Below are 22,809 nucleotides of genomic sequence, written 5' to 3'. Positions count from 1 at the left end.
AGTATAGGCGATTTTTTTTTTTTTTTTAACTAGGCAAGTCAGTTAAGAACAAATTCTTAATTATTTCAAGTTGTACATTAAAATCATATTCAGTCGAAGCAACCAATGAGTAAATGATCCCTAGTGCTCCCAGTCCCAGAACAATGATCTGTTCTATCTGCACATTTCTGCAATGCCCAGAGACAAAATTCACTGTGACAAGTAGAAAAATCTGAATCAATGATGTAATGTGTTTAATTTCAATTACAGTATGTTCTTTGACATTTTGTGATGTAGTAGGCGTATGTGATCATGTACATGGAAACATTGTCAGCACTAACAATACATTTCACAAAAAGGAAATACAAATGACAGTTTTCACCATATGACCAGAGCAGAACATTGACCATGTGACTGAGGTTGGGAGAAAGAATATCAAAAAAGTTACAATATTGCCTCAGCACTAACGTATACATCCTGCTCTTACAGTCAACCATGCAGTTGAGCTGTGAGAAGAAACTAAACTGTCCAAATGGAAAGTAATTATATTCAGCCCCAAATTGTGGCTGAATATTTGTGTATTATTATTTTCCATTTTGGACAGATTAGTTTATTCTCCCAGCTCGACTGCATGGTTGACTGTAAGAGCAGGATGTACATGTTAGTGCCAAGAGGCAATATTGTAACTTTTTTGGGCAACCTGAACAAATTCACATAGAAATGGTAGTTCTAGATCAGTCACTCAATGAAAGCAAGTCTAAGAAGCAGTAGATTTGTGTTATGTGCACCATTTTCTATGCTTACCGTTCTTACCGATTCTTCTTTTCTTACTTTAAATTGTGTGCACCAGTTTCAAACAGCTGAAAATACAATACTTTTGGTTATGGGAAAATATATTTCAGCGCTGTTGCGATGGTACAATGATTCTCTACACTGTACTTGCTTGTTTTGTCACAAATTAGTTTTCCTAATTTCAAACAGTAAATTGAGTGATTTTTTTTTGCATAGTCCATCTTTAAGGGTTACCATGGAGCTCACCTCAATTTCAACTTGAGGTCCTGAGAAATCATAGTTAATGGCCTGAGTAGACAAAGGAAGCACAAGGGGCTTTGCTGCAGGCCAATTATGTTAATCATCTGAATGGAACGAAAACACAAACCCACCGGAGAATAAAAAAATAAATAGGATATACATTTGTTCCATATCGAATCTAAATGACATCAGCATGGAGTATGAAGATAAACGAGTCAGTGTGTTTATATTTTATTAACATATGTTACATTTTGCAATAAATGTCCAAGTCACACCTTCTGATCCAACTCAGAAAGCCTGAATCAGCACCTACAGTAATGTACTGTATACCTTCTGATTTTCATTCATACAGGAGAACAAAGAACTTTCAATTAGAACGTACACCCATCACTTATTGGATATTTTGTTGCAGTAATGTAGGCTACAAAGTAGGGGACTGGGAAAAAAGAGAGGGAAGGGAAACTCAGAGTAGACAGATAAGCAGCATGCGTGGATGGAAATAAATATTTCCTAAAAGATTCCTCCTTCGAGCACGATGTGGACCAGCAATTCACAAAATACTTTCACCAGAATAAAATCACCCAAGGATTTGAATGTGCTGTTTTTCACTAAAAGTTATCTTGCACGCACAAGTGGATAAGTAGGCCATCTACTCATCCAGTTGGTGACATAGTTGAAATTACAAAGCATTTAAGACCCAAAACTCAAAAAGTGTGACTGAAAAAACAATGTCATGCATACATTGTGTATTATGGTTGAAGTCTGATGTCCAACATTGGAATGCATCCATGACCCAAGATAATAATTTCAACTTGGAGAAATGTAGGCATAGGGAAATAGTTGTCCTTATAAATATACTGTAATTATAACTTTTGGCAATCAAAAGCATACAAATAAACTGTTATTTGAAAGTATAGAAAATGATATAATTGGACCACAAGTGTGGATTACATGAATGACAAATTTGTTAAGGTTAACGCTATTATACTTTGCAAAACCACCTACAATTACATCTATTATCATCAACAATTTCCCAATTACTTGTCTTTACCTATGGTTATTTAAAGATGGGATCTTGCATTATGAGCCCATATACATTTACCATAACTTTACAGAGAGACTAAAAGGAAATATGAAAATCAGGCCCCAAAAAATAAATGAAACTGTACTCTAAAACTGCAGAATTCTTCACCAGCACAAAGGATGAAATGATTCCCATTCCCTTAAAGAAAGCCATATCAGTACAATAACTTTGAAATACAAATATTTTAATTTAGCTATAGCAAAATCCCATTGCACATGACATTCTGAGCAATGGAGATTTTAGGAAAAGCATGCCAATTACATTGGACAGATATACTCCACAACAGTCTTTTCTATGTACTCTACTGTGGCCAGACTGGTGGGTGGGCATTGAGTTTCCTCAGGGACCCAGGCCCGGAGGCGTAGTGAAAGGCAGGACTGCAAAGACCAATAGAGATGACTGTCTCCCTCAACCTTGCAGCGAGCTAGAATCAACAACCTGTTATCAGCCATCTACCAAAAACAAAACCTTAATTTCTTAGAAAAAGAAAACAAAAATAATCTTTACAAAGGTAAAATTACTTATTTGAACAATGAGCAGCAACATTTATTAAAAATATTAAAAAGGTATTTTAAACTGCAGCAAAGAAATTATACCTGAGGATGATTTTTTTTATTTTTAAATTGCCTTTGCTTAACTGCAATAAACTCTTTGTTGATGAGTGGACTTGTGTCACCTACCAGAATGTCCCAACACACACACTGAGCACACAATTTGCAATTGGTATACTTATCAAGAGCTTTAAACTCATGCCGGCAGTACGAAGTCAAACAATGAGGGATATGCATCAATTTGTACATGGCGACAAAGATGATAATCATTAACCTTACTAGGGGCAAATCTGTCATTCTATATACTCCAAATATCGAGTAGTTCGAACTCAACATGTAAGCCAATCAGTGTACAAATATTCACCCGATTCTGAGCATGTTTTTGTGGAGAAAAAAAACTGCCTGCCTTCAAAACATCTTCCAAACTAACTGGGAAAATTTGTGCTTTCAGGTTTCTCCCTGTTGAAATGCACTTAAATAACACACACCACACACACACACACACACACACTCTTGAGGCATGATTGTACACCAAACTCCACATAATCCAAGGCTGTGGCAGTGACACACTCACTGCATATTTGCTTATATCACATGATAAGATTCCTATATGTTTAACAGAGGCAGACACATAAGCCAAAGAGATTATTTTCCATCAGGGTGTGGGTTCAGGTAACCTTACAGTCCGTTGTAGTGAGGTCCCCAGCGCTTGTTAATGTGATCGAAGGTGTGCGAAACCCACTGTTGCTGCAGTACTCTATACCTCTCCACACACAGAAACAGGGGCTTGCCACGACTGCAAAAAGATTGTAAAAATGTAAGCAAATCATTTCAATCATCAGCATGGTCCCCACCACATCAACCGTTCAAGTGAGAACCTGACAAGATCATTGTGTGAGATATGAAACTGAAGAAGTGTTGTGTATGGAGTGTGTTCGTACCGTAGATCGCGGTCCTCCTCTCCATGGGCATCCAGGTAAACAGAGCCCCACAGGCAGAAGCGATGCCCTCGGATGATGATGATGACAGAGGCGTTGATCAATAGGAAGATGCCTGTTGCTGCGCCACAGTGTTGAGAGTGCTAAAGACAGACATGAACAATCTCTTCACCTAATCACTGCACACACAGCAGCACCAACCAAGCAAGCAAGTAATAATATCCATCAATGACCTAAAAATTAAGCACGTCGGGCCACCCAATGAATAAGACATCTTTTTAAACACGGTATGAAAATCATGCTGTTTTTTCCAGATATAGTCTAATATGGCCTTCGAAAAAGCAGGGCCACTCACCAAAACACATTCACAGATCCCCTGCTGCTTGCAGCACAGCCCTTTGAGGCACACAAAGGTGCCACAGACGAGGCAGAGTGCTGGGTCCTTTGGCACCTTTTTACAGGCAGTGCAGGCCTTCTTGTGGTAGTACTGGAAGATGATGTTGTAGTGGTCAGGTAAGTGGAGGAGGTGGGGAGACGCCCACTGTGGATCCTGGACAAGCAAGGTCTGGATAGAGAAAATGTTGAACTGTAACTTTGTAACTTTGTGACCTAGGCAATCCATTGTAACAGCTTGGATGGCATAGGAGCTGGTGCTCACTATTGTGCCTTGTCCATGGTAGGCCTACCCTTCAGCTGCCTCAACACTTAAGAACAAAACCAATTCCGCAAGAGCTGACTCTGAAGTCCCTTTCATTTAGCCATGTGCTCTTCTGCTCTCTCTAACCTGTCAATAGTCTTAATCAGCGGACTCATCAGGTTTGCCTCGGCAACCTTTAGACATTGAAGAAAATATGACATAGCCCTTTCCTCCTGCTCCTTTAAACATCACCCCCAAGAAACACTTAGGCTACTGTACATTCATTTCAGTTAGGGAGGGCATTGTCTCTCTCCACTTGTTACTAAAAGGGATTTAAGAATATAGGAAATTAAAGTGAGTTTTAAGCCTTCTACTGAATAACTTGTCAAGAGTTCCTAAATGACACACACTTCAACTCCAGGGTGTAATGTTGTGGGTTGAAAGGTATGTGGAAACAATCCAGAATGGCAGTGTGAAGCGATGTGAGGTTTCATCTTGTGATGTAAAGCAGCAAAGGTCAGTGCCGAGTGACAAAGGCAGGGTGGGAAAAACATGACTCTCGCAAGGGCTATATTCAGCACTGACTATACAGTAGAGGTGCTATACGCAGCACTGGCTGAAAATAAAGGGCCTGAAATGCCATGGCTCACACATGGTGTCAATACTCTTGTAACACAATACTGAAAAACAAAATGACACCACCATTGGTGCTTTGGAGACGTTATAATGGAGCACAACAATTGGTGGCGTTAAATTGCTCAGCCTCAAACCTACTATTGATTTCTTTGCCTGAGTGTCAGAGAGACCCGTGACCTCAGAGCACCATTGAGTCATCAGGTCAAAAGCGTTGACCGTCCAGTCAAGACACGAGGCACTGTAGATGGGGTTGGATGGTTGAAGGGCTGGGGCCAGGAGCCCTAGACAGCCGGCGAGGCCTGAGAACTCCTCTACCTCCTGAAATAGAACAAATGGTCAGTGTGAGTTAAAGCCGTGGGGTTGGAGCCGCTACGGTGCAGGCAGGTAGGTAGACAGACAGACAGCCAAAGATGTGGAACAGTAACAGTAACCGTACCGGGCAACCTGACAGTTTGTCCCCATAGAGGTGGTGCTGCAGGAGACAGGAGAGGCGGAGGTAGGGCAGGCAGAACTGCTGGAGGCTGTACTCTATGGAGTGTGGGGACCACACACTGGAGCTCAGCTGGGGAAGGAAGCACAGGAGTAATGACTCATCAATAACCTTTCAACAGCTGGCTGATAATGGGGTGATATACATCTCCTTCAGAGAGCACAGATATCAAAGCATTGTTGTTCTGGGTAATGGCCAATTTATCATGTAAGAGAAAAAAAAGGAGAAAACCGGGGGGGAATTACCAGGAGAGATGGAGCTAGCCAAGCACAGAGTTCGGCAGCTTTGTTTTGAAACCCCAAACGCTATATGGCTTACCATAGACGGCACTTCAGGGTTCACATCATACACAGTCTTCACCTTGGACAGCTCACCGATGACATGGCTGAGAAGAGCGTCATAGGACTTCTCGGCATCGAAAGCATTCTGTGTGAGAAAAGGTCCAAAAGTAGTGGAGAGGTGACAGAGTGCACAGCACTATAGAATGACACTACTTTGAAACAATTCAGCTTGTGCCACTGGAACCGTTTCATATGATATTCAATCAGTCAATTGTCAAGTATTTGAGAAGTGCTGCAGTGTGCATATTTCCCCCTCAAAAATGTGCAGCACTGTATAATATCTTATGCAGAATAAGCCGAGGACACATTTTTCATGCAATAAATTATTTCACCGTTGATAAGCGCCAAGACATTACTGAATGTGTGTTCTGATAAAATTAAACTGGTTTGACTAATATTCTATATGGAGTAAAGCTGCTAGCATTTATCAAGTTGACGGTGGGAGAATATAAACCAAGCAGCCAGTCTTATCTAGCCTGGCGTTCTCAGTCCTAGATTTATAGCTGGAGGAATTTAGAGTCAGGATTTCCTGCCTCTGGGCTCGGGATCTCGGTTGAGACTTTGGCATCTTTTTATCAACTGCAATTTAAATACAACGACATCCCTCCAAATATGGCCCGTGTTAACAATGAGAATTTCCGAGGAGTCTTAAATGACAGCTCGTGAGCGAGTAAGTGCTGCATTGTTCGTGACGGAGTGGGGGAAGATATTCAGCAGCGCCCCAATAGATAGAAAACACTAAAAAGGGTGGGCATTTTGCTGTTTGCCCATTTACATTCCAACCAGTCACTTGCTAATACAGATTTAATAGACTGAAGATGAAAAGCCAATTAATGTCAGCCCTCTCCGGTAATCTCTCTCTCCTTGATAATGATGATCGATACATCTACAGCCCAAACTGCTTAAATTAACTTGGCCAGGGCTTAATCTTTATTTGCATTCACACTCATTTGCTACAGCTGTAAACAGTTCCTGGGAATAACAGGTAGAAATTATAGAGACACCGCACGCATTGGCTTCTCAATCAAGGAAACTTTCCTAAGGTAACTTGGTAGAGTACAAGGCAGCAGTATGGTGAGGAGGGTGGGTGATATGTTCATTACCTTCTTGAGAGCTCCAGACGTGCTCCAGGCCTGCCTCTCCTCAGGGCTGAACTTGGCTGAGAGAGATGCCAGAGCCTGGGTGTACTGCAGGTTGTACAGCATCCTCACCAGACATATGAAGTGTTCTGCAGGGACAGAGAGAGGAGACACACCCATGTATAGTGTTGGGATACTCGCGCTACATAGTCTTGGTCAGACTTTCATTGTTTTGAGAAGAATAATGGATTCATAATTAAAGTCGTTGCCATTCTCATTCGAAGAACCACTCATGGATGAAACTCTGCATATCATAAAAAACAGGAATGTGATGGCAACAAAGTTAATCGTTTTGGAAGAATATGCAAATACCGCCCTTCATTTGCATTTTTCTTTTACAATAATTATGGGCATAGATAGAGCATCCTAGCAATCAGCAAAAACAGGAAATCACAACAGCCTAGATGTGTTCTCCACAGACAAATTACTAAGTGGAACAATACATTAATACAGGCATACAGTACATTATCTCTTCCCAATGACTACTTCGAACACCTTGTTAAATAGAAAGCAGTTTTATCTATGTTCAACAGTACAAGGAATTACTTAAAGGAGGCCTAGAATGATCTGTAAAAGCCGGACAATCAGGTTGCCTTCAAAAGGAGATTAAACCTTTTTATTGGGCTAGAAGACAAGTCAATAGGTTGGGTTCGGTCTCCAGAGGAACGCTCCGGTGTTTATAAAGGCTCGTCAAATAGATTTGTAATTAGCAGGGGGCACCGGGCCCGCCAGGTGGGAGCTGCGATTTGGAGCAGGTCTTGGATTTGAACCGACAGAAAAACAATTCCCCCTCCTTAGGAAAGTGGTGGTGGTGACAGGTCCACTGTGCTGGCCATTGTGTTGCTTGTCAGCATATTAAACCCACCCCCAAAAACACAACCTTTACCGCCATGAAGGACATACAGGCTGTTAGGAAGCCCCCCGCCTCTCCCTCCTATCCACTCTAAATGAGACTAAAACCCAGACATGTCCTGACCTCCGTCTCCATGCCACGAATATAATAAAAATACTTCATCCACACCCATCTCGCATAGTGATGTGTTAAAAATTCCATTCTCCATGTCACAAGGAGGGCCGTAATGATGCGTATTTGGCTTAATCAATGTGGAATTGAAGACGACACAAAGCCCATCTAAAAGTGCATAAGACACGGAGTGTTAATCAGTCAATAGGGAGAAGAGGTCTAACAGCTGTGAAATGGCTTTCTCTGGAGAAAAAACAGCAAACTGTCACAGCTATATCAACTCACCAATAACCAATACCATCTCACGCTCTTTTTCACTCACCATGTACAATTGATTTGTACTGTATATTGTTTACCAGAGTTGAGTATAGCCTATATTTCAGAGTATTCTACATTTCTCCCCCATTTTGATGCTAGGATAGATCTTTAGGCCTCATACCGCCTCAGTGTCCATGGATTCAAGCAGTTCAGTTCAGCACAGCACAGCTTTGTATGGCATGGCACCCATTAAGTAGGCTCTATGATTGCTGCAATTTGGGCTCCAATGTAGTGGCCCTCCCCTCGGGCACAGGGCTGAGCCTGGAGGAGATCAAACAGGAAGCACTCAGCTGGAGATGAAGGGCATGTGAAGGGTGCACAGCCTCCATAAACAGGGCGATGTCACTCTGCTCCTTACAGCCAAAAATAGAGGGAACGGAAGAACAGATAAGAACCCTCCCTACATTCAGTCATGATTAGGTCTGTCATTCTGACCCAGCCGATGAGGAACATCCGTCTGTAGCCTCGTTAACTCCCCTTCCCCTCATCTCTCGCCTAATTTAAAAAATATATATATATATTTTTTATTCAAAAATTATGGATAGTTGGTGACAGCACCTTTGCGTAGTGGCTGTGGCATGGTCAACACAAAGATGATGAGCAGGGATGGGCAGTCTCTGAACAGCATGGGGACCTCTGGCCGCTCGTCATCCAGGCAGCTGTAGAGAAACACACACCTGAGGTAACACTAAGACGGATTGAAAAACATACAGTACATTCGCATTAAGATAAGAGTTAAGTATTCATTGAAACAAGAAATACCAGGTAGGTACACATACGGTGCATAAGGAAAGCATTCAGACCCCTTGACTTTCCACATTTTGTTACGTTACAGCCTTATTCTAAAATGGATTAAAAGGAAAGAAAATCCCCAATCTACACACAATACAAAACGAAAACAGGTTTAGAAATGTATGCAAATGTATAAAAATAAATAAAAACAGAAATACCTTACTTACACAAGTATTCAGACCCTTTACTATGAGACTCGAAATTGAGCTCAGATGCATCCTGTTTCCATTGATCATCCCTGAGATGTTTCTACAACTTGATTGGAGTCCACCTGTGGTAAATTCAATTTATTTTACATGATATGGAAAGGCACACATCTGTCTATGTAAGGTCCCACAGTTGACAGTGTATGTCAGAGCAAAAACCAAGTGAAGAGGTCGAAGGCTTTGTCCGTAGAGCTCCGAGAGAGGATTGTGTCGAGGCACAGATCTGGGGAAGGGTACCAGAAAATGTCTGCAGCATTGAAGGTCCCCAAGAACACAGTGGCTTCCATCATTCTTAAATGGATGAAGTTTTGAACCACCAGACTCTTCCTAGAGCTGGCCACCTGGACAAACTGGCAAGGGATGTGACCAAGAACCCGATGGTAACTCTGTCAGTGCTCCAAAGTTCCTCAGATGGGAGACCCATCTCCACAGCACTCCACAAATCAGGTCTTTATAGTAGAGTGGCCAGATGGAAGTCACTCCTCAGTAAAAAGACACATGACAGCCTACTTGGAGTTTGCCAAAAGGCACCTAAAGACTAATGACCATGAGAAACAAGACACTGATCTGATGAAACCAAGATTGAACTCTGACTTGAATGCCAAGCGTCACGTATTGAGGAAACCTGGCACCATCACTACGGTGAATAATGGTGGTGGCAGCATTGGCAGGGACTGGGAGACTAGTCAGGATCGAGAGAAAGATGAACAGAGCAAAGTACAGAGAGATCCTTGATGAAAACCTGCTCCAGAGCGCTCAGGAACTCAGACTGGGGTGAAGGATCACCTTCCAACAGGACAACGACCCTAAGCACACAGCCAAGACAATACAGGGGTGGCTTTGGGACAAGTCTCTGAATGTCCTTGAGTGGCTTCAACTCTATCTAACATCTCTGGAGAGACCTGAAAATAGCTGTGAAGCGACGCTTCCCATCCAACCTGACAGAGCTTGAGAGGATCTGCAGAGAATGGGAGAATCTCCCCAAATACATGTGTGCCAAGCTTGTAGTGTCATACCCAAGAAGACTCGAGGCTGTAATCATTGACAAAGGTGCTTCAACCAACTAAAGGGTCTGAATACTTATTTCATTGATTTCCTTTTTTTATATACATTTTCAAACATTTCTAAAAAGCTGCTTTTGCTTTGTCTTTATGGAAAATTGTCTGTAGATTGATGAGGGGGAAAAAAATAATTTATCCATTTTAGTATACGGCTGTAACCTAACAAAATGTGGATAAAGTCAAGGGGTCTGAAAACGGGACGGGATGAATTAGGAGGGGGAATGCACCTTCCAGTTTAAATTTGAATACAATTGTGGGAGACTGCTCTGAACAGTTATTAAAATGTCCATTCAAAACGTCGTGCTGTGTTACTCTTTCTGAACGCACCTCAAACCGTGGCTCAAAGACATCTCCAACCAATGGGAATACACCTCAGCCTGTCCCTCAGGTAGGAAGCTAGAAACAGCGATGCTGAGTGACTGAACAGAAATAGCTTCTAATCAAAAGATAAGAGCTATTTTAGTAACTGCATGCAGGTTCCGGTATGTGCAAGACGCCCCCAAGCTGATTAGTGTGCTTCGTTCAGGAAGACCACTCCTGGTATCTGGTACTTCTCCAATATATCCTACTAAAGTAAATCAGAATGATTGTTTACTATATTGAACACCTTTAACTTGTTCATCTTGAATTCTCCATTAGCCTAGAACAATTGAAAAACTTCTTGATCTACCATAATATACATTTTAAATGGCTGACGCAAAAATCACTCAAATTCCTTCTCTTCACCCCACCACCTGTCAAAGAACTATTATAAACTGTACATGGAAAAACTTCCAAACAGCAGCAGCAAGTAAAAGAGAAAGGAGGGGCAAACAAAAAAAGAGGACATGGACAAGACCGGATGGGACTAACCAATAGAAAGAGCAGAGACATCAGATCAGTTTGCCAGTTATATAACAGAATATATTCTTGAACAATCGCTGTTTAAGTGGACCCCTAGCTGGGTTTACCCATTCAATTCTGTCATTTTCCACCCGGATTATTCCCAATAACTACTGGTAGGTGCATGTTAGAGAGAATGTGCACGCTAAAATGCATTGAGCTGCAAAATAAATTGGGACAGTGACATTTATGGCTGTTTTTTGGGGCTCTGTATTCCAGCACTTTGGATTTGAAATTATAAACGACTATTGAGGTTAACGTGCAGACTCATCTTTAATAACACTTCTACATTAATGTGGATGTTGTCGTGACTACAGAGAATCCTGAATAATGATGAGTGAGAAAGTTAGAATCACAAATATCATGTTGTAATGGTGAGAAGATAGCATGTCTCTACAAATTTGTAGAGTCACAAGCTTGAGGTAGTCATTGCGTGCTATGAATATGGGACCAAATAGTTAACTTTTTACTAATTTAATTTGTCCCTCAAAATGGGGGGACTATAGATATATATACACACAAAAAGTGCTGTAACTTCTAAACGGTTCACCCGATATGGATGAAAATACCCTCAAATTAAGGATGACAGTATGCACTTTAACCTCAGTCATTGTATCATTTCAAAGAGGACAGAGCCAAAACAAAAAAAAGTGTCCCTGTCCCAATATTTGAGCCCACTGTAGATGCCCATTGCCTTTATCTTCTCAGGGCCAAGAACAAAGTCCTCCCTTGAATATACTGTATATGCTGCCCTCAGTGGAGGCTGCTGAGGGCAGAACAGCTAATAATAATAATAATAATAATAATAATAATAATAATAATAAGTAATAATGGCGCAAATCAAACACACAGAAACCATGCGTTTGATACCATTCCACAAATTCCGCTCCAGCCTTCACCACGAGCCCGTCCCCCCCAATTAAGATGCCACCAACCTCCCGTGGCTGACCTTAATATGCTGTGCACTTAACTTGCAATGACGTCACACTTCCAAATGCCCTTGAGGAGTCCCCCACTTTAATGCAGTGGGAGACAGGAAAGCATTTTTCCTTATACCCCGTGACCCACTTCCACAATGCAACCCGAGCCACATATTGTTGTTGATTGCCACCTCCATTTAAAATGGCAGCCCAAAGAGAGCCTCCATCTCCACTCAAGACCTCCGGGGACATCGAATGAAGGGAGGTGCACTTACACAATAATACATTCCATTTTGAAGGCACTCGCCGGTTAATTCTAGCGTGCAATAGAAGAAAACCTTTATGACGCAGCAAACTGCTTTTCATTCCGTCAAATTCAAACAAAGACTTGCCTACAGTGAACAGCCCACACAACTAAATATATGTTGCACATTTCAGTCAAATCCAGATGACGAATAAAATCAGATGAGCAATGTAAGGCATCCCACATAAAATGGGCATAAGAGAGCGGTTATGAAAAACAGATTGTGTTATAGTCAGACTAGGCAGGCACGGGCATCGACGTTCTCCGTCCTAGTTAAATAGAGCAACACGACTGGGAGGGTGTCAATGACAGAGTTGCCTTCCGAATCTCGAAAGGATTTTGAACACAAAATTGCTCATCCGAGACTCCTGCCTGGCTCGGAGCATTTAAATAGTAACAGGTGTAAAAGCTGTCTTCCACTGCTAACAGGGAGGGAGAGAGGTCGTTAGGTCACCTAATAGTGCTAAGTGTTACACGACTGGGATGCTAATAGCTCTCAAGACTGAACCTGGGAAGCCAAACTGTTCAAGACAGAGCACGTCTGACCAACAAAAACAAGCTATGTAGCGAGAGCATGAATAAAGGGGAGACTTTGCTTTGTTACATTTCTCTGTTTCTCTGAACCTGTAAAAGATGAGGCTGGGCAGCGGAGGGCTGAGATGTGTGGTGCGGTTGTTTCTCGGTGCAGTGATCGTGACGGGGTCGTTTCGCTCTCTAACGAGCACCCGGTAATTTGCCAGATGCAGCAATTATTGGTATCTATGGCAACCACGCATGGTGCCTTCTCGGTTTTTCGCTCCTCTTTGTCTAGAGGAAAAGCTGCAAGGGCCAGGGGGGGGATGGTGGCGTTTAGCGTGAGGGGAGAGTGGCACTGTGATTACAGGAAGGGTGCGTGTGTTGCGTATGTGTTGAATGGACTGTTAGGGTAAACTGGACTTGTGTAGGGATGTCAGGTGGATCTGTGTGTGTAGTGGACCTGCAGGGCGAGGAGAGGTGAGAGTAGAGTACCGAATGTCTGTGTAGTGTAGCTTTAGGATGGCCGTCACTCACTCGTCTCTTCTCTGAGCCACCTGGGTCAACCTGGTCCAGGGATTGTATGCAGAATCAATGCTATACAGACGCATGTGCATGGCAAGCACATGGAAAAGCTGATCTGAAAGACAGAAGAAAAAAAAAAACACATGGATTTAAAAATGGTCAGTCAGATCAAAACACTGGAGCAGATATGGGACGGCTAACTGTAGCTGGCCACCTGCATGTCCACTGGCCAGTGCCTACTGGCACACCAAGCTGTGAGTGTATCAAAATGACAGATGCAGTTGACTTGAACTGATTGCACTGAGCGTAATGGTTTGGCTGGGTAGCGGCTGGGACAAAGCAGGCCAGATGGATAGACGGCACTACTCCGCTCCCAGCTATCCTCTCTGCTCAGGAGTCACACCTGTTCACTGTGGAACTAATGGAACATGAAGAGCGCCACACCTTTCTCTCGCTCTCTCACACACACACACACAATAAAATGTAAATCTCCTCCTGGAACAATGTCCTCCTTTAATATTAACACCAAAGAAACCTCATTACATCTCCTTCTCCTTAATGGCCCACTAAGGTAGTGCTCATTAGAACCAGAGTTAAATGTCTATTTCAAATGTGAAAAAAAAAAAAAAAAAACATTAAAATGACACCTGTATAGCATACCATATACAAACCATAAGTTCCTAATATAGACACCTGTGATCATGTTGGCTACTTTCTCTCACGAAGAACCACCAAGTGGTCTGAAATACTAATACAGTTCTTTACATCCAAATGACCTGTAGCCTAATATATTTATATATTTTCTTCCCTTCTTATTCTTCTGATAGTTATGACAGAGCTGTAATGCAGCAAAACATTGAATTCCAGTGCTGCAATGTGGACCTTCGGGTGAGTTGGCTCACACGGCTGTCAAAAACTAGAGCAACACTGCCCTCCACAGCTGACACATGGCTGCAGCAGGATACAACACAGAGGTCGAAGGAGGTGAGTGACTCTGCTTCAGTCCCTCCGTCTGTCAGATGGGGTTAGAGTCCCTCCACTAGAGAATGAAGATATGTGAAGAGTGACACTGTGGTCGGAAGGATCGCCAGTCAATGCCCTTCAAGCTGGCAGGGGACCAGGCTTCAATTGCTGCTTGCATGGCTAACACCTCTTCCATCAGTCAGCCCCTGCCTGGTATGTGCCTGTTCTCCTCTCCCAGTCTGCTGCGATGTTCTGTACCCTGTACCCCCCCCACCACCACCACCCCACAGCCACACAGTCTGACAGCAACAATAGAGAGGTATTCAGTTTGCCGTCAGATATTGATCTGGCTCTGCTTTCTATTAAAGCTCATGCTATTTGCTATGATCTTTACCCCCCGCACTTGTTATCCCTCCGATATAGATTTGTAATGGCTGTGTGACTTATGTTGGGATTAGATTACTTTTACACCCACCCCCCTGCGGACAAACACTTCAAATGAGAAATTCTCTTGGACACATCTAATCGTGATAGGCAGACACCTACCATAACAGTATTGTATTGGACGTTGAACGCCATCTTCACTGTAAAGACCACTTCACGAGACTGGCCTAATTCAAAAATGGCAGCTATACCAGAGGCGAGCCATTTGAAGGTGGACTCTTCACAGTTGATTTAACGCGAGAGACTGCCGGCTCCACTCTCCAGCCCATGACATCCTCACCAGCTAAACGATAAAAGTGCCTTGTGGGATATGGGCTTAGGAACCCCCTTGGGTCGTAGTAGTTAGCGCATGTCCCCTGTACCCTCTTCCATGTCCCATTCCCTACGAAGAGGCAACACTAATGTACAGCAACTGAGTAAATGTGGCCGCCGGCGTGGCTACACAAGTAATGTAGCTCAGAAAACGGCAGTCCTCTAGTGTGAAATCTCTTTTGCCCCACTCAAGGGTGACAGGCGTCTCACTAGAGCAGAGAGCAGCCCGAATTTATCGGCACTAAACAGACTAATTAAACAGAGCCGGAAAAGGGACTGCTCTCATCCCCAGGCTCAGCTCTGATAGAACATAATGTTTAACACATTAAAAAAGGTCAAGTTCAAATGACAGACTAAGTAGAATCAAGGAGAAACACCTTGGGCATCTCGAGTCGACGATCCAAAATTTAGAACCTCGCATCTTCGTCTGCACCTCTGAGCATAAGTGTGTGTTGTCCTCCAATCGACCACCAATGTCGGAGGCTTGGTCTTCGGCATTGTTGTCACAGCGGGCAGAGTCACCGCTCAAGATGGCAACATCACTCGGTCTTCATTTCCAGTCCACCCCAGAGTGGACACCCTTGCCACACAATCAACTAAAACAGCACTTGACACGTTTGTCTGCTTCATTTACCCTGACGGCAGAAAGCGTCGGCAACAGCATCTCTCCTTCCCTACCCCTGCTAAATCGACAATCTTTACCAATGGTCCAACGGTTACACGGACGAGCGGCTTCAATCTCACCTCAGACACTGTATTACACAAGGGACGTTGGGACAAGGCTTCCCACCACCTCCGATTCCCTCAAGTCCCCATAAATCAGCCTAAATTCCAAAAGGTCCTTATCGTAAAAGAACAAAGACTAAAATGCTTCATACTAATTAATCTCTTTGAATCTAAAAAAAAATATGCTTCAAACTGTTGGTGTATGAAACATGGGTCAATGGCTTTACACAATGTCAACTTCGGATGTACACAATAGCTTAGTGGTCAAGTAGAGGGCAACACACTTCATATAGCACTGAGTTGACGGAAGGAGGCTTCATGCATGTTAATCTAGTGAGAAGCAAGGCGAGGGGAGTGGTGTATTGTACTCACTGAGACAGGAGCGCTTGGCTGCAGCACTGGCTCCTCCAGAACACAGGTTACCTCCACGGTGCACCAGCTCCAGCTCCAGGTTTGTCCTGAGGAAGCAACCATTACTAAGCACACACAGTCAACTGCTAGAGCTTAGTAGGACAAGAGGAAGATTTTGGGGCATTTTCACAGCCATTTTTTAGCTCAGGCAGTCTGACAGGAGTTTTCCCCCCAATTCAGAAACAGGACAGTGGACTATTAACGTTCCTTCATGTCATCTACCTGCTATTGCAGTAGCGACCTAAGACGGGAGGGCTCGTAGCGACCTAAGACGGGAGGGCTCGTAGCGACCTAAGACGGGAGGGCTCAACTAGCGAAATTATCACCAATATCTGGTGAGGTTACTGACTACTGTCTTTCCCTCTATTCACCCGTTTTATAAGAAACATCAGATATAGAAGACGTAGCAGACATTAGCTGTTGTGTTTGTACCAGCTATTTCATATCAATAACAAAGAATTTAAATAGCTAGTCCATTGGCATAAAAGCTGTTCCATCTAGTTTCCCTTGTATAATCTCGGCTGTGTATTTCCCATGCATATCCAAACACATTTCATTTAATATTTCAATTTCTGCAACCAAATAAAGAAAAAAAATGAAGACCATTAGAGAGAAAAAATTGATATTGAAAGCAGATAGGTGTCGCATAAATTAGACTGAACAGGGGTTGTTTTGATCCTGGCACTGGACGTTTCCTCCCATAGGCTGGGGAGGCGGGGGCAAATCCTCGGGCTTCCTGGGAGAAAAAGCAATTTCACATAGATAATGCAGCCATGCCGAGCTTCATCTGGCTGCTACTGATAAGAGCGCCCTTCCGACAGAGGAATTTTCCACTGCTCAGGCAATTTGCGCTGTTCACTGAAATTGTGAAAGCCAACAGGCACCCAGACACAGGGAGCAAGGACTTCTCTCTGCAGGGCACAGGTTGAGAGAAAAAGGTGAGGGGGAGAGGGGCATGGGGAGGGGGAGGAGACTGGGAGGGGCCAAGGGCATCCCACAACCCTTTGCCTATGGTGAGAGAATAGAAATGACGGTTCCATTCTCTAGTCCCTGTAACACATGATAAATTTCAGACCATGATAAATGCGTCATTTAACGTCATTTAGAGGAGCGTGTCCAAAGAAGAAAGATTTGGGCTCCAACACAGGAAGGGACAAAACTGTGAATAAGTACTCTGGAGAAAAAGAGCTCGAAAATCAGTCGGAGAGGCAGAGCAATAAACCCATACAGTCAGAGGTAATAAAGGATGGTGGAACCAAACAGTCAATACCATTTTACTGCAGCGTCAACTGACAAAGCTGCCAATGTTGCTTAGAGGAATTTCCAGCGACACCTCCAGCAACCACACTGCAGTACAATCAGAGGTATGAATAAAGCCAATCAAAAAAGCCTTCACAGCTACCGAGCAACTTCAAAAAAACACCAAGTAATCTATATATCCAGTGCAGTTACAAAGACTACAATTCAATACGCTCCAACTGTACACTACAGATACAAAAGCCTTTTCAAGCGGCCCTCCTCAAGCGAAGAAGTGCGCTCAATGGATAAAAGCAACAAAACAGAAATACAACTAGGCTAAACTGAGGAAATGTTGCAGTTCTCTTTCTGTGCCCAGTCATTGTAATGCAAGGCAGGGAGCTGGCTTCCAGAGCACAAAAGGAGAGGAGCAGACAGGCCAGGCAGCCAGTGTTTTAAAGTCAGTCAGTTGGCTGCATAACAGAGAGCAGTAGGAGGACCTCCCTGTCTGATTGGAGCACGCATAGGGGTCACTAGCAACGGGAACACAGGCCTGCTCATCTCCCTGGCCTGCACGACTCACACCATAAGTTACCAGGTGCACTTTCACTTAGTCTCATGGAGCTGGAAATGGAAAATTCTCCATATGACTGTGATAAATGGAGTTTCTCTTTGGTTTCATTATTTTGAAGCATCTCAGAGGAGTCTGTGGTGACATTTTGACTGTGTCGTGTCCCTCACCTGGCCACAGAGTACATGAAGAGGAAGTCGTTGTCAGGGGAACCAGGGTTCTTGCCATAGTCCATGTACTTCCTCTGGGTGGTGTTCTTGATGTCCTTGATGACCGACTCCATCTCTTTACTCAGGTTGGACTCCGTCTGGAAGGGAAAGGTTGCAAAGTGACTAAGCAGGATCTCCATTTTGAAATGTTGTTGACTATGGTAATATTGACATAATGGCCACCTACATGTATGCAAATCATTGGGAGAGTACATGAAACAAACCAGAGCAAAATGTTTGGCAGGAGATGACAGGTGAAATATGTATTGAGGCCAAACTGAAGTAACACCAAAACAGCTACAATACTGTTGGCATCAGTCTCATTTGTCAGGAAGTGTTAAGGTGGAGTGATCGGGGTCCAGGGGATAGACTTGGGTGAAGCGGTGTATATCTCTCTGCCTTACAGTGGTGCTTACTGGGAAAAGCCCCAGCTGCTCCTGCAGGTCCTCCACCTCCTTCACCAGCACAGCGGTCTTCTTGTTGGTGGGCATGTGCCAGCTGACCACCTCGGTGCTCCGGCCCGGGCGGCAAGGCAGAACACTGTTGGCAAACTGTCTGCACAGCGGGCAGGTGAACTCGCCCTTATCCACAGAGAAGCCTTGCAACACCTGGTCATTCTGGGTAAAACAAATATAGAAACCTTTTATTTATTTTTTAACTATGCGTGATTATTACAGGAAACAGGGCAGGTAGGACTGTCCTATGTTATGACCCTTATGTTAATCCATACTTTCATAAGGACACTCTTACCCGCAGAGACACCATGTAGGACTTGTGGCAGTCTATGTGCAGGGTGTGTCCACAGGTCTGCACATACACACCCCCCTCCCAGCCTATTGAGACCGACTGCAGACAGGAACTCTGCAAAACAGACAAGAGAACAGCTCAAAACAAATAAGAGTCTCTTAAGTTCCATAACGGTAGAATGGAAACCACAGGGGGTTGGTGGCACCTTAATTGGGGAGGACGAGCTCGTGGTAATTGCTAGAGCGGAATGAGTTGAATGGTATCAAATATATCAAACACATGGTTTCCACACACGCCGTTCCGGACATTATTATGAGCCGTCCTCCCCTCAGCAGCCTCCTTTGACAGAAATATATGCAAGAAGTTGATTTAACTACATTTCTACAGCAGCATTTTTATGTGCGAAAAAGCCAGGAGGAGCCTTTTCTGGAGAAAGAGACAAGAAATGGCAGAACAGCAGTGCAGCTAACACCCGAAGACCGTGGCAGTGTTTCTTTGTCACGCCGACTAACTGCCTCAGCACTCCCAGAGAGGGGTAGAGGTGGAGTGAGGGAGGAGAAGCTCTGTCAGGAGGTCTTAATCTTCCATGCCTGATTCTCTCAGGTTTTCTGGCTGCTGGAGTCTGGAGCTGCTGACAGACTGGCAGGCTGGAACACTTGGCTGAGGGCTGGGCTGCTGAATCACCTGAACCCAGCTCACGAGGAAAAAGGTTCAACATGCATGATGGGAATCCACCCTTTATGTGCATAAAATAGGCTTAGAGAAAGACTTCAGAAAAACGGCAGTGCTTACATTGAAACGCTTCCCTGTGTGTTACAGTTGAGCCTTTACTAGCTAGATCCAAGCCAAGGACACAAGGGAGAAGTAGAGGACATTTTATTTTTTAAAGGAAGGAAAGAGTGCGAGGTAGAGAGAGTGTGTGTTTAAGTGACTGGGTTTTTCCAGTCAAGACACCTACATCTTTGAAGAAGCGTTGCATGAGAGCGAGTCTGACGTCGTGAGCCGCCCCGCACGTGTCCGCTGGGTAGATATGCTCATCGTCAGTGGTAGGCAGTTTCTTCGTCTCGTCACTCTTGCATCGGTGTCCCAGCACTGAAACAAAAATCAGAGCACGGGGGCTCGCAGTGAGTGACAATGAGCTTTATTAGAAATGTATTAGCATGAGTAATGAGCTCTCAGATTCCCATTTATAGATCTCCATAACATTTATATAAAACAATCAAGGGCAATGATTGCTTGGAGAACACGTCACGTTTTAGGAGTGCCTGTAGTCAAACGCAGATGTTTTCCCCTTCCCACATCAGGAACAGAGGATAGTCACTGATACGTCAGTTGATAATGACAGCTAATCTCCCAAACATCCACTCAGTAAATCAGTGGCAGTCTGGGATTTTTTTTCTTTTTTCTGCTTCAAATGATTAAGGCTTCCCCTCTATGAAAAGGACAATAAAGATCTGACAGATAATTAACTTAGTGTTTACATTGTCTTTTGAGAGGCGTAATATGAAATAGCAGGTGGCAGATCATATAAGGTGTTCTTTTGATCTTGAGGCAACGAGCATTCCCAAACCGCAACTAATTGCTAATCAATCACGCCTTCTATTTTCATGACAGTGAATGATCCTGTCCGGCAGCACGGCATAGAAAGGCAGTATGAAAACTCGGCCAGGGATCAACATGAATGATAAATGAGCCAATTAAAACAACAGCTAACCTGCCTATTAAAATGTGATTTTCCAATATGCTGGTGCTAAGCTTCCATGAATAACAGTGTATCTTTAAACAGGCAAGGGCTGTGCTAAGGGGGAAGTAGATTTTCATATCAATGAAATACACTACCTTTAAATTTGACTCCGTATTGCTAGTTCATTTTGTAGGTGGTTGAAATTGTACAACAAAATCAGGACAGTGGTAAGACAAAAGGCAAACAGTGTAGGCCATTAATTCAGATGTGTGACACACTGAGGGGGGATACAGTGCCGTAGTACCTGACGATGCCTGAAGGAGAACCACCAGGCCAGTGGGCCGGTCCTCAGTGGAAGGGCCACTCTGGCCACAGATCACACAGTCATAGAGGACCTCAGACTCCATCACCTCCGAGGCACCCAGGTCCATGGCTGCTTCAGCGTCCGGGGATTCTGACAGGCACAAAGGGTTACTCTTGGGTCTTTAATAAAAACACTTGATTAATACCACATTCAAAAGCTTCATCAGAAATGCTGGAGATGTATCATATCTAGATAATATGTTGGAGCTGGATAGAAATGTTGCATTCTTAACAGGTTTTCTGATCAATTGACATTAAACTATCAGCGAGAAGACACATTGGAATAAAACGTTTGGAGCGCAGGGAAGATATTGGCAAGCAATGTGCAAAATTAAAATATAATATTTTTTTAAAAACTTTAGGAAGGTAATGTGGTGTGAAACTAAACCGGCTAAAACCGGGTGATAATAAAATTCCATTAGAGGTGGTCACCGGCAGATACGCTCACATTCCTGCCTAGAAATAATACCATGCTCAATTACCTTGTTCTTCACTAACTCAGAGCAAATCAATGACTAGTTCTATTAGAGTGAAGCAAACACGGGTCTTGACGTTTCCACTTTGGTGAAAAAGCATGTATTTTTCCCAAATACAGGATGAGAGAGGGTGGGTAAAGAGGGTAGGCATAGACAAAAGAACAGGAGGCTTTCAGACAACCTTGTCACTGCATTAGTACGCACATTACCACTCCACCTAATGTGTGCATTAGAGCACCACTCACTGTACTGTAGTGGAAAGGAATACAAACATCACTGTGCCTAGCATCAATGCTTCCAATAACCACACTTCAGCTCTCTGCTTCTTCTGTCCAAGGGATTGGCATGGCAATAGAGATTAATTACTGATGTGAAATTAGTTTTAAAATGTTAAAGACCGTGTTCAATTTGAACAGTAAAGTTTGCGTAGAAATGTCAACCCGTGTTGGAATTGATTTATTGCTTCAGGGTGCAATATGATCTCAGGAGAGGTCAGCGTGTTCCAGGGGAAATAAACAGTTTGCATTAGATGTCAATGGAACAGCTCAGGCCTCAGGCCCTCAGTATACACAGCACACACACAGAGCTGGAAAAGGGCTGGGAGACAAGGACACCCGTGTTGCTATGCAGGACTACTGCCTTAGTTGCTATGCTATTTCTCTCTACTACACACACGTAAAATCCTATAGTCAATATTGTAGCGTGATTGTCGGTACAGCTAACTCTATTTAAAAGCAGCACCGGGAGATTAATGCTTGAACAGATGCTCTTACTGTTGGACAAATTTGTCTGGTAAAAATTCCTGTGCAAATATTTATATTATCTGGGACCTTTGATTTTAATCTGTGAAACAAATGTAGCCCATGAGAAGTCAAGATCATTCTTTATACTGATAAGATACAAACACAAGTTAAATACTTTCAATAAATGTGGGTTAATGTCAGCTGGAACACCTACAAAAAAAAAAAAATCAGAAACACTCAAAAACACAAGAGTCTTAGCTGTGGTAGATTTCTTCAATGGCAGTGCACATTCTCCATGTATATTGTTAAACCATTAGTTGTATTACATCTTTTGACAAAATCAGAAAAAACGCAATGAAGTTAATGATCATCTCTCTGTCTGCCCCTAGTTGTGCCAATACAGTAGAGGTATGTGAGGTGGATGTTGTGTATGTGAAACTTGTAGCCAGCCAGCCAGGCAGCAGTTAGCCTGAGGGAGATTAGCGATAATTCCCAAATGGCACCCTATTTAGTTTATAGTGCACTACTTTTGACCGGGACCCATAGGACTCTGGTAGAAAGTAGTGCACTATATTGGGGAAAGGGTGCCATTTGGGATGTAGCCCTGCACAC

The 22,809-nt window shown here is 43.4% G+C and overlaps 1 protein-coding gene across 6 annotated transcripts in view; it reads right to left on the bottom strand.

Annotated features, from left to right (window-relative positions):
* Positions 1-1,226: 1,226 nt before the first annotated feature.
* Positions 1,227-22,809, bottom strand: part of ubr3 (ubiquitin protein ligase E3 component n-recognin 3) — a 47,720-nt gene continuing 26,137 nt past the window's right edge. For 2 of the 6 annotated variants that reach the window (XM_020455293.2, XM_031794962.1), the window contains 15 exons: positions 20,920-21,069; positions 19,890-20,023; positions 18,935-19,045; positions 18,589-18,801; positions 18,146-18,282; positions 16,130-16,215; positions 13,325-13,427; positions 8,668-8,768; positions 6,792-6,916; positions 5,666-5,773; positions 5,294-5,419; positions 4,996-5,175; positions 3,940-4,149; positions 3,588-3,727; positions 1,227-3,442 (listed from right to left, as the gene is read on the bottom strand). In XM_020455293.2, coding sequence (XP_020310882.1) covers positions 3,325-3,442; positions 3,588-3,727; positions 3,940-4,149; positions 4,996-5,175; positions 5,294-5,419; positions 5,666-5,773; positions 6,792-6,916; positions 8,668-8,768; positions 13,325-13,427; positions 16,130-16,215; positions 18,146-18,282; positions 18,589-18,801; positions 18,935-19,045; positions 19,890-20,023; positions 20,920-21,069 — 2,042 coding nt within the window. In that variant the 3' untranslated portion in view covers positions 1,227-3,324. Of the gene's footprint in view, positions 3,443-3,587; positions 3,728-3,939; positions 4,150-4,995; positions 5,176-5,293; positions 5,420-5,665; positions 5,774-6,791; positions 6,917-8,230; positions 8,463-8,667; positions 8,769-13,324; positions 13,428-16,129; positions 16,216-18,145; positions 18,283-18,588; positions 18,802-18,934; positions 19,046-19,889; positions 20,024-20,919; positions 21,070-22,809 lie in introns of those variants that run through there. The other 4 variants (XM_031794971.1, XM_031794961.1, XM_031794974.1 and 1 more) reach the window with 3 other exon arrangements.

Source organism: Oncorhynchus kisutch, linkage group LG2 (genome assembly GCF_002021735.2).
Source record: "Oncorhynchus kisutch isolate 150728-3 linkage group LG2, Okis_V2, whole genome shotgun sequence".
Taxonomy (NCBI): domain Eukaryota; kingdom Metazoa; phylum Chordata; class Actinopteri; order Salmoniformes; family Salmonidae; genus Oncorhynchus; species Oncorhynchus kisutch.
Note: the sequence above shows the minus strand (reverse complement) of the source record. Positions and strands in the feature narration are given on the sequence as shown.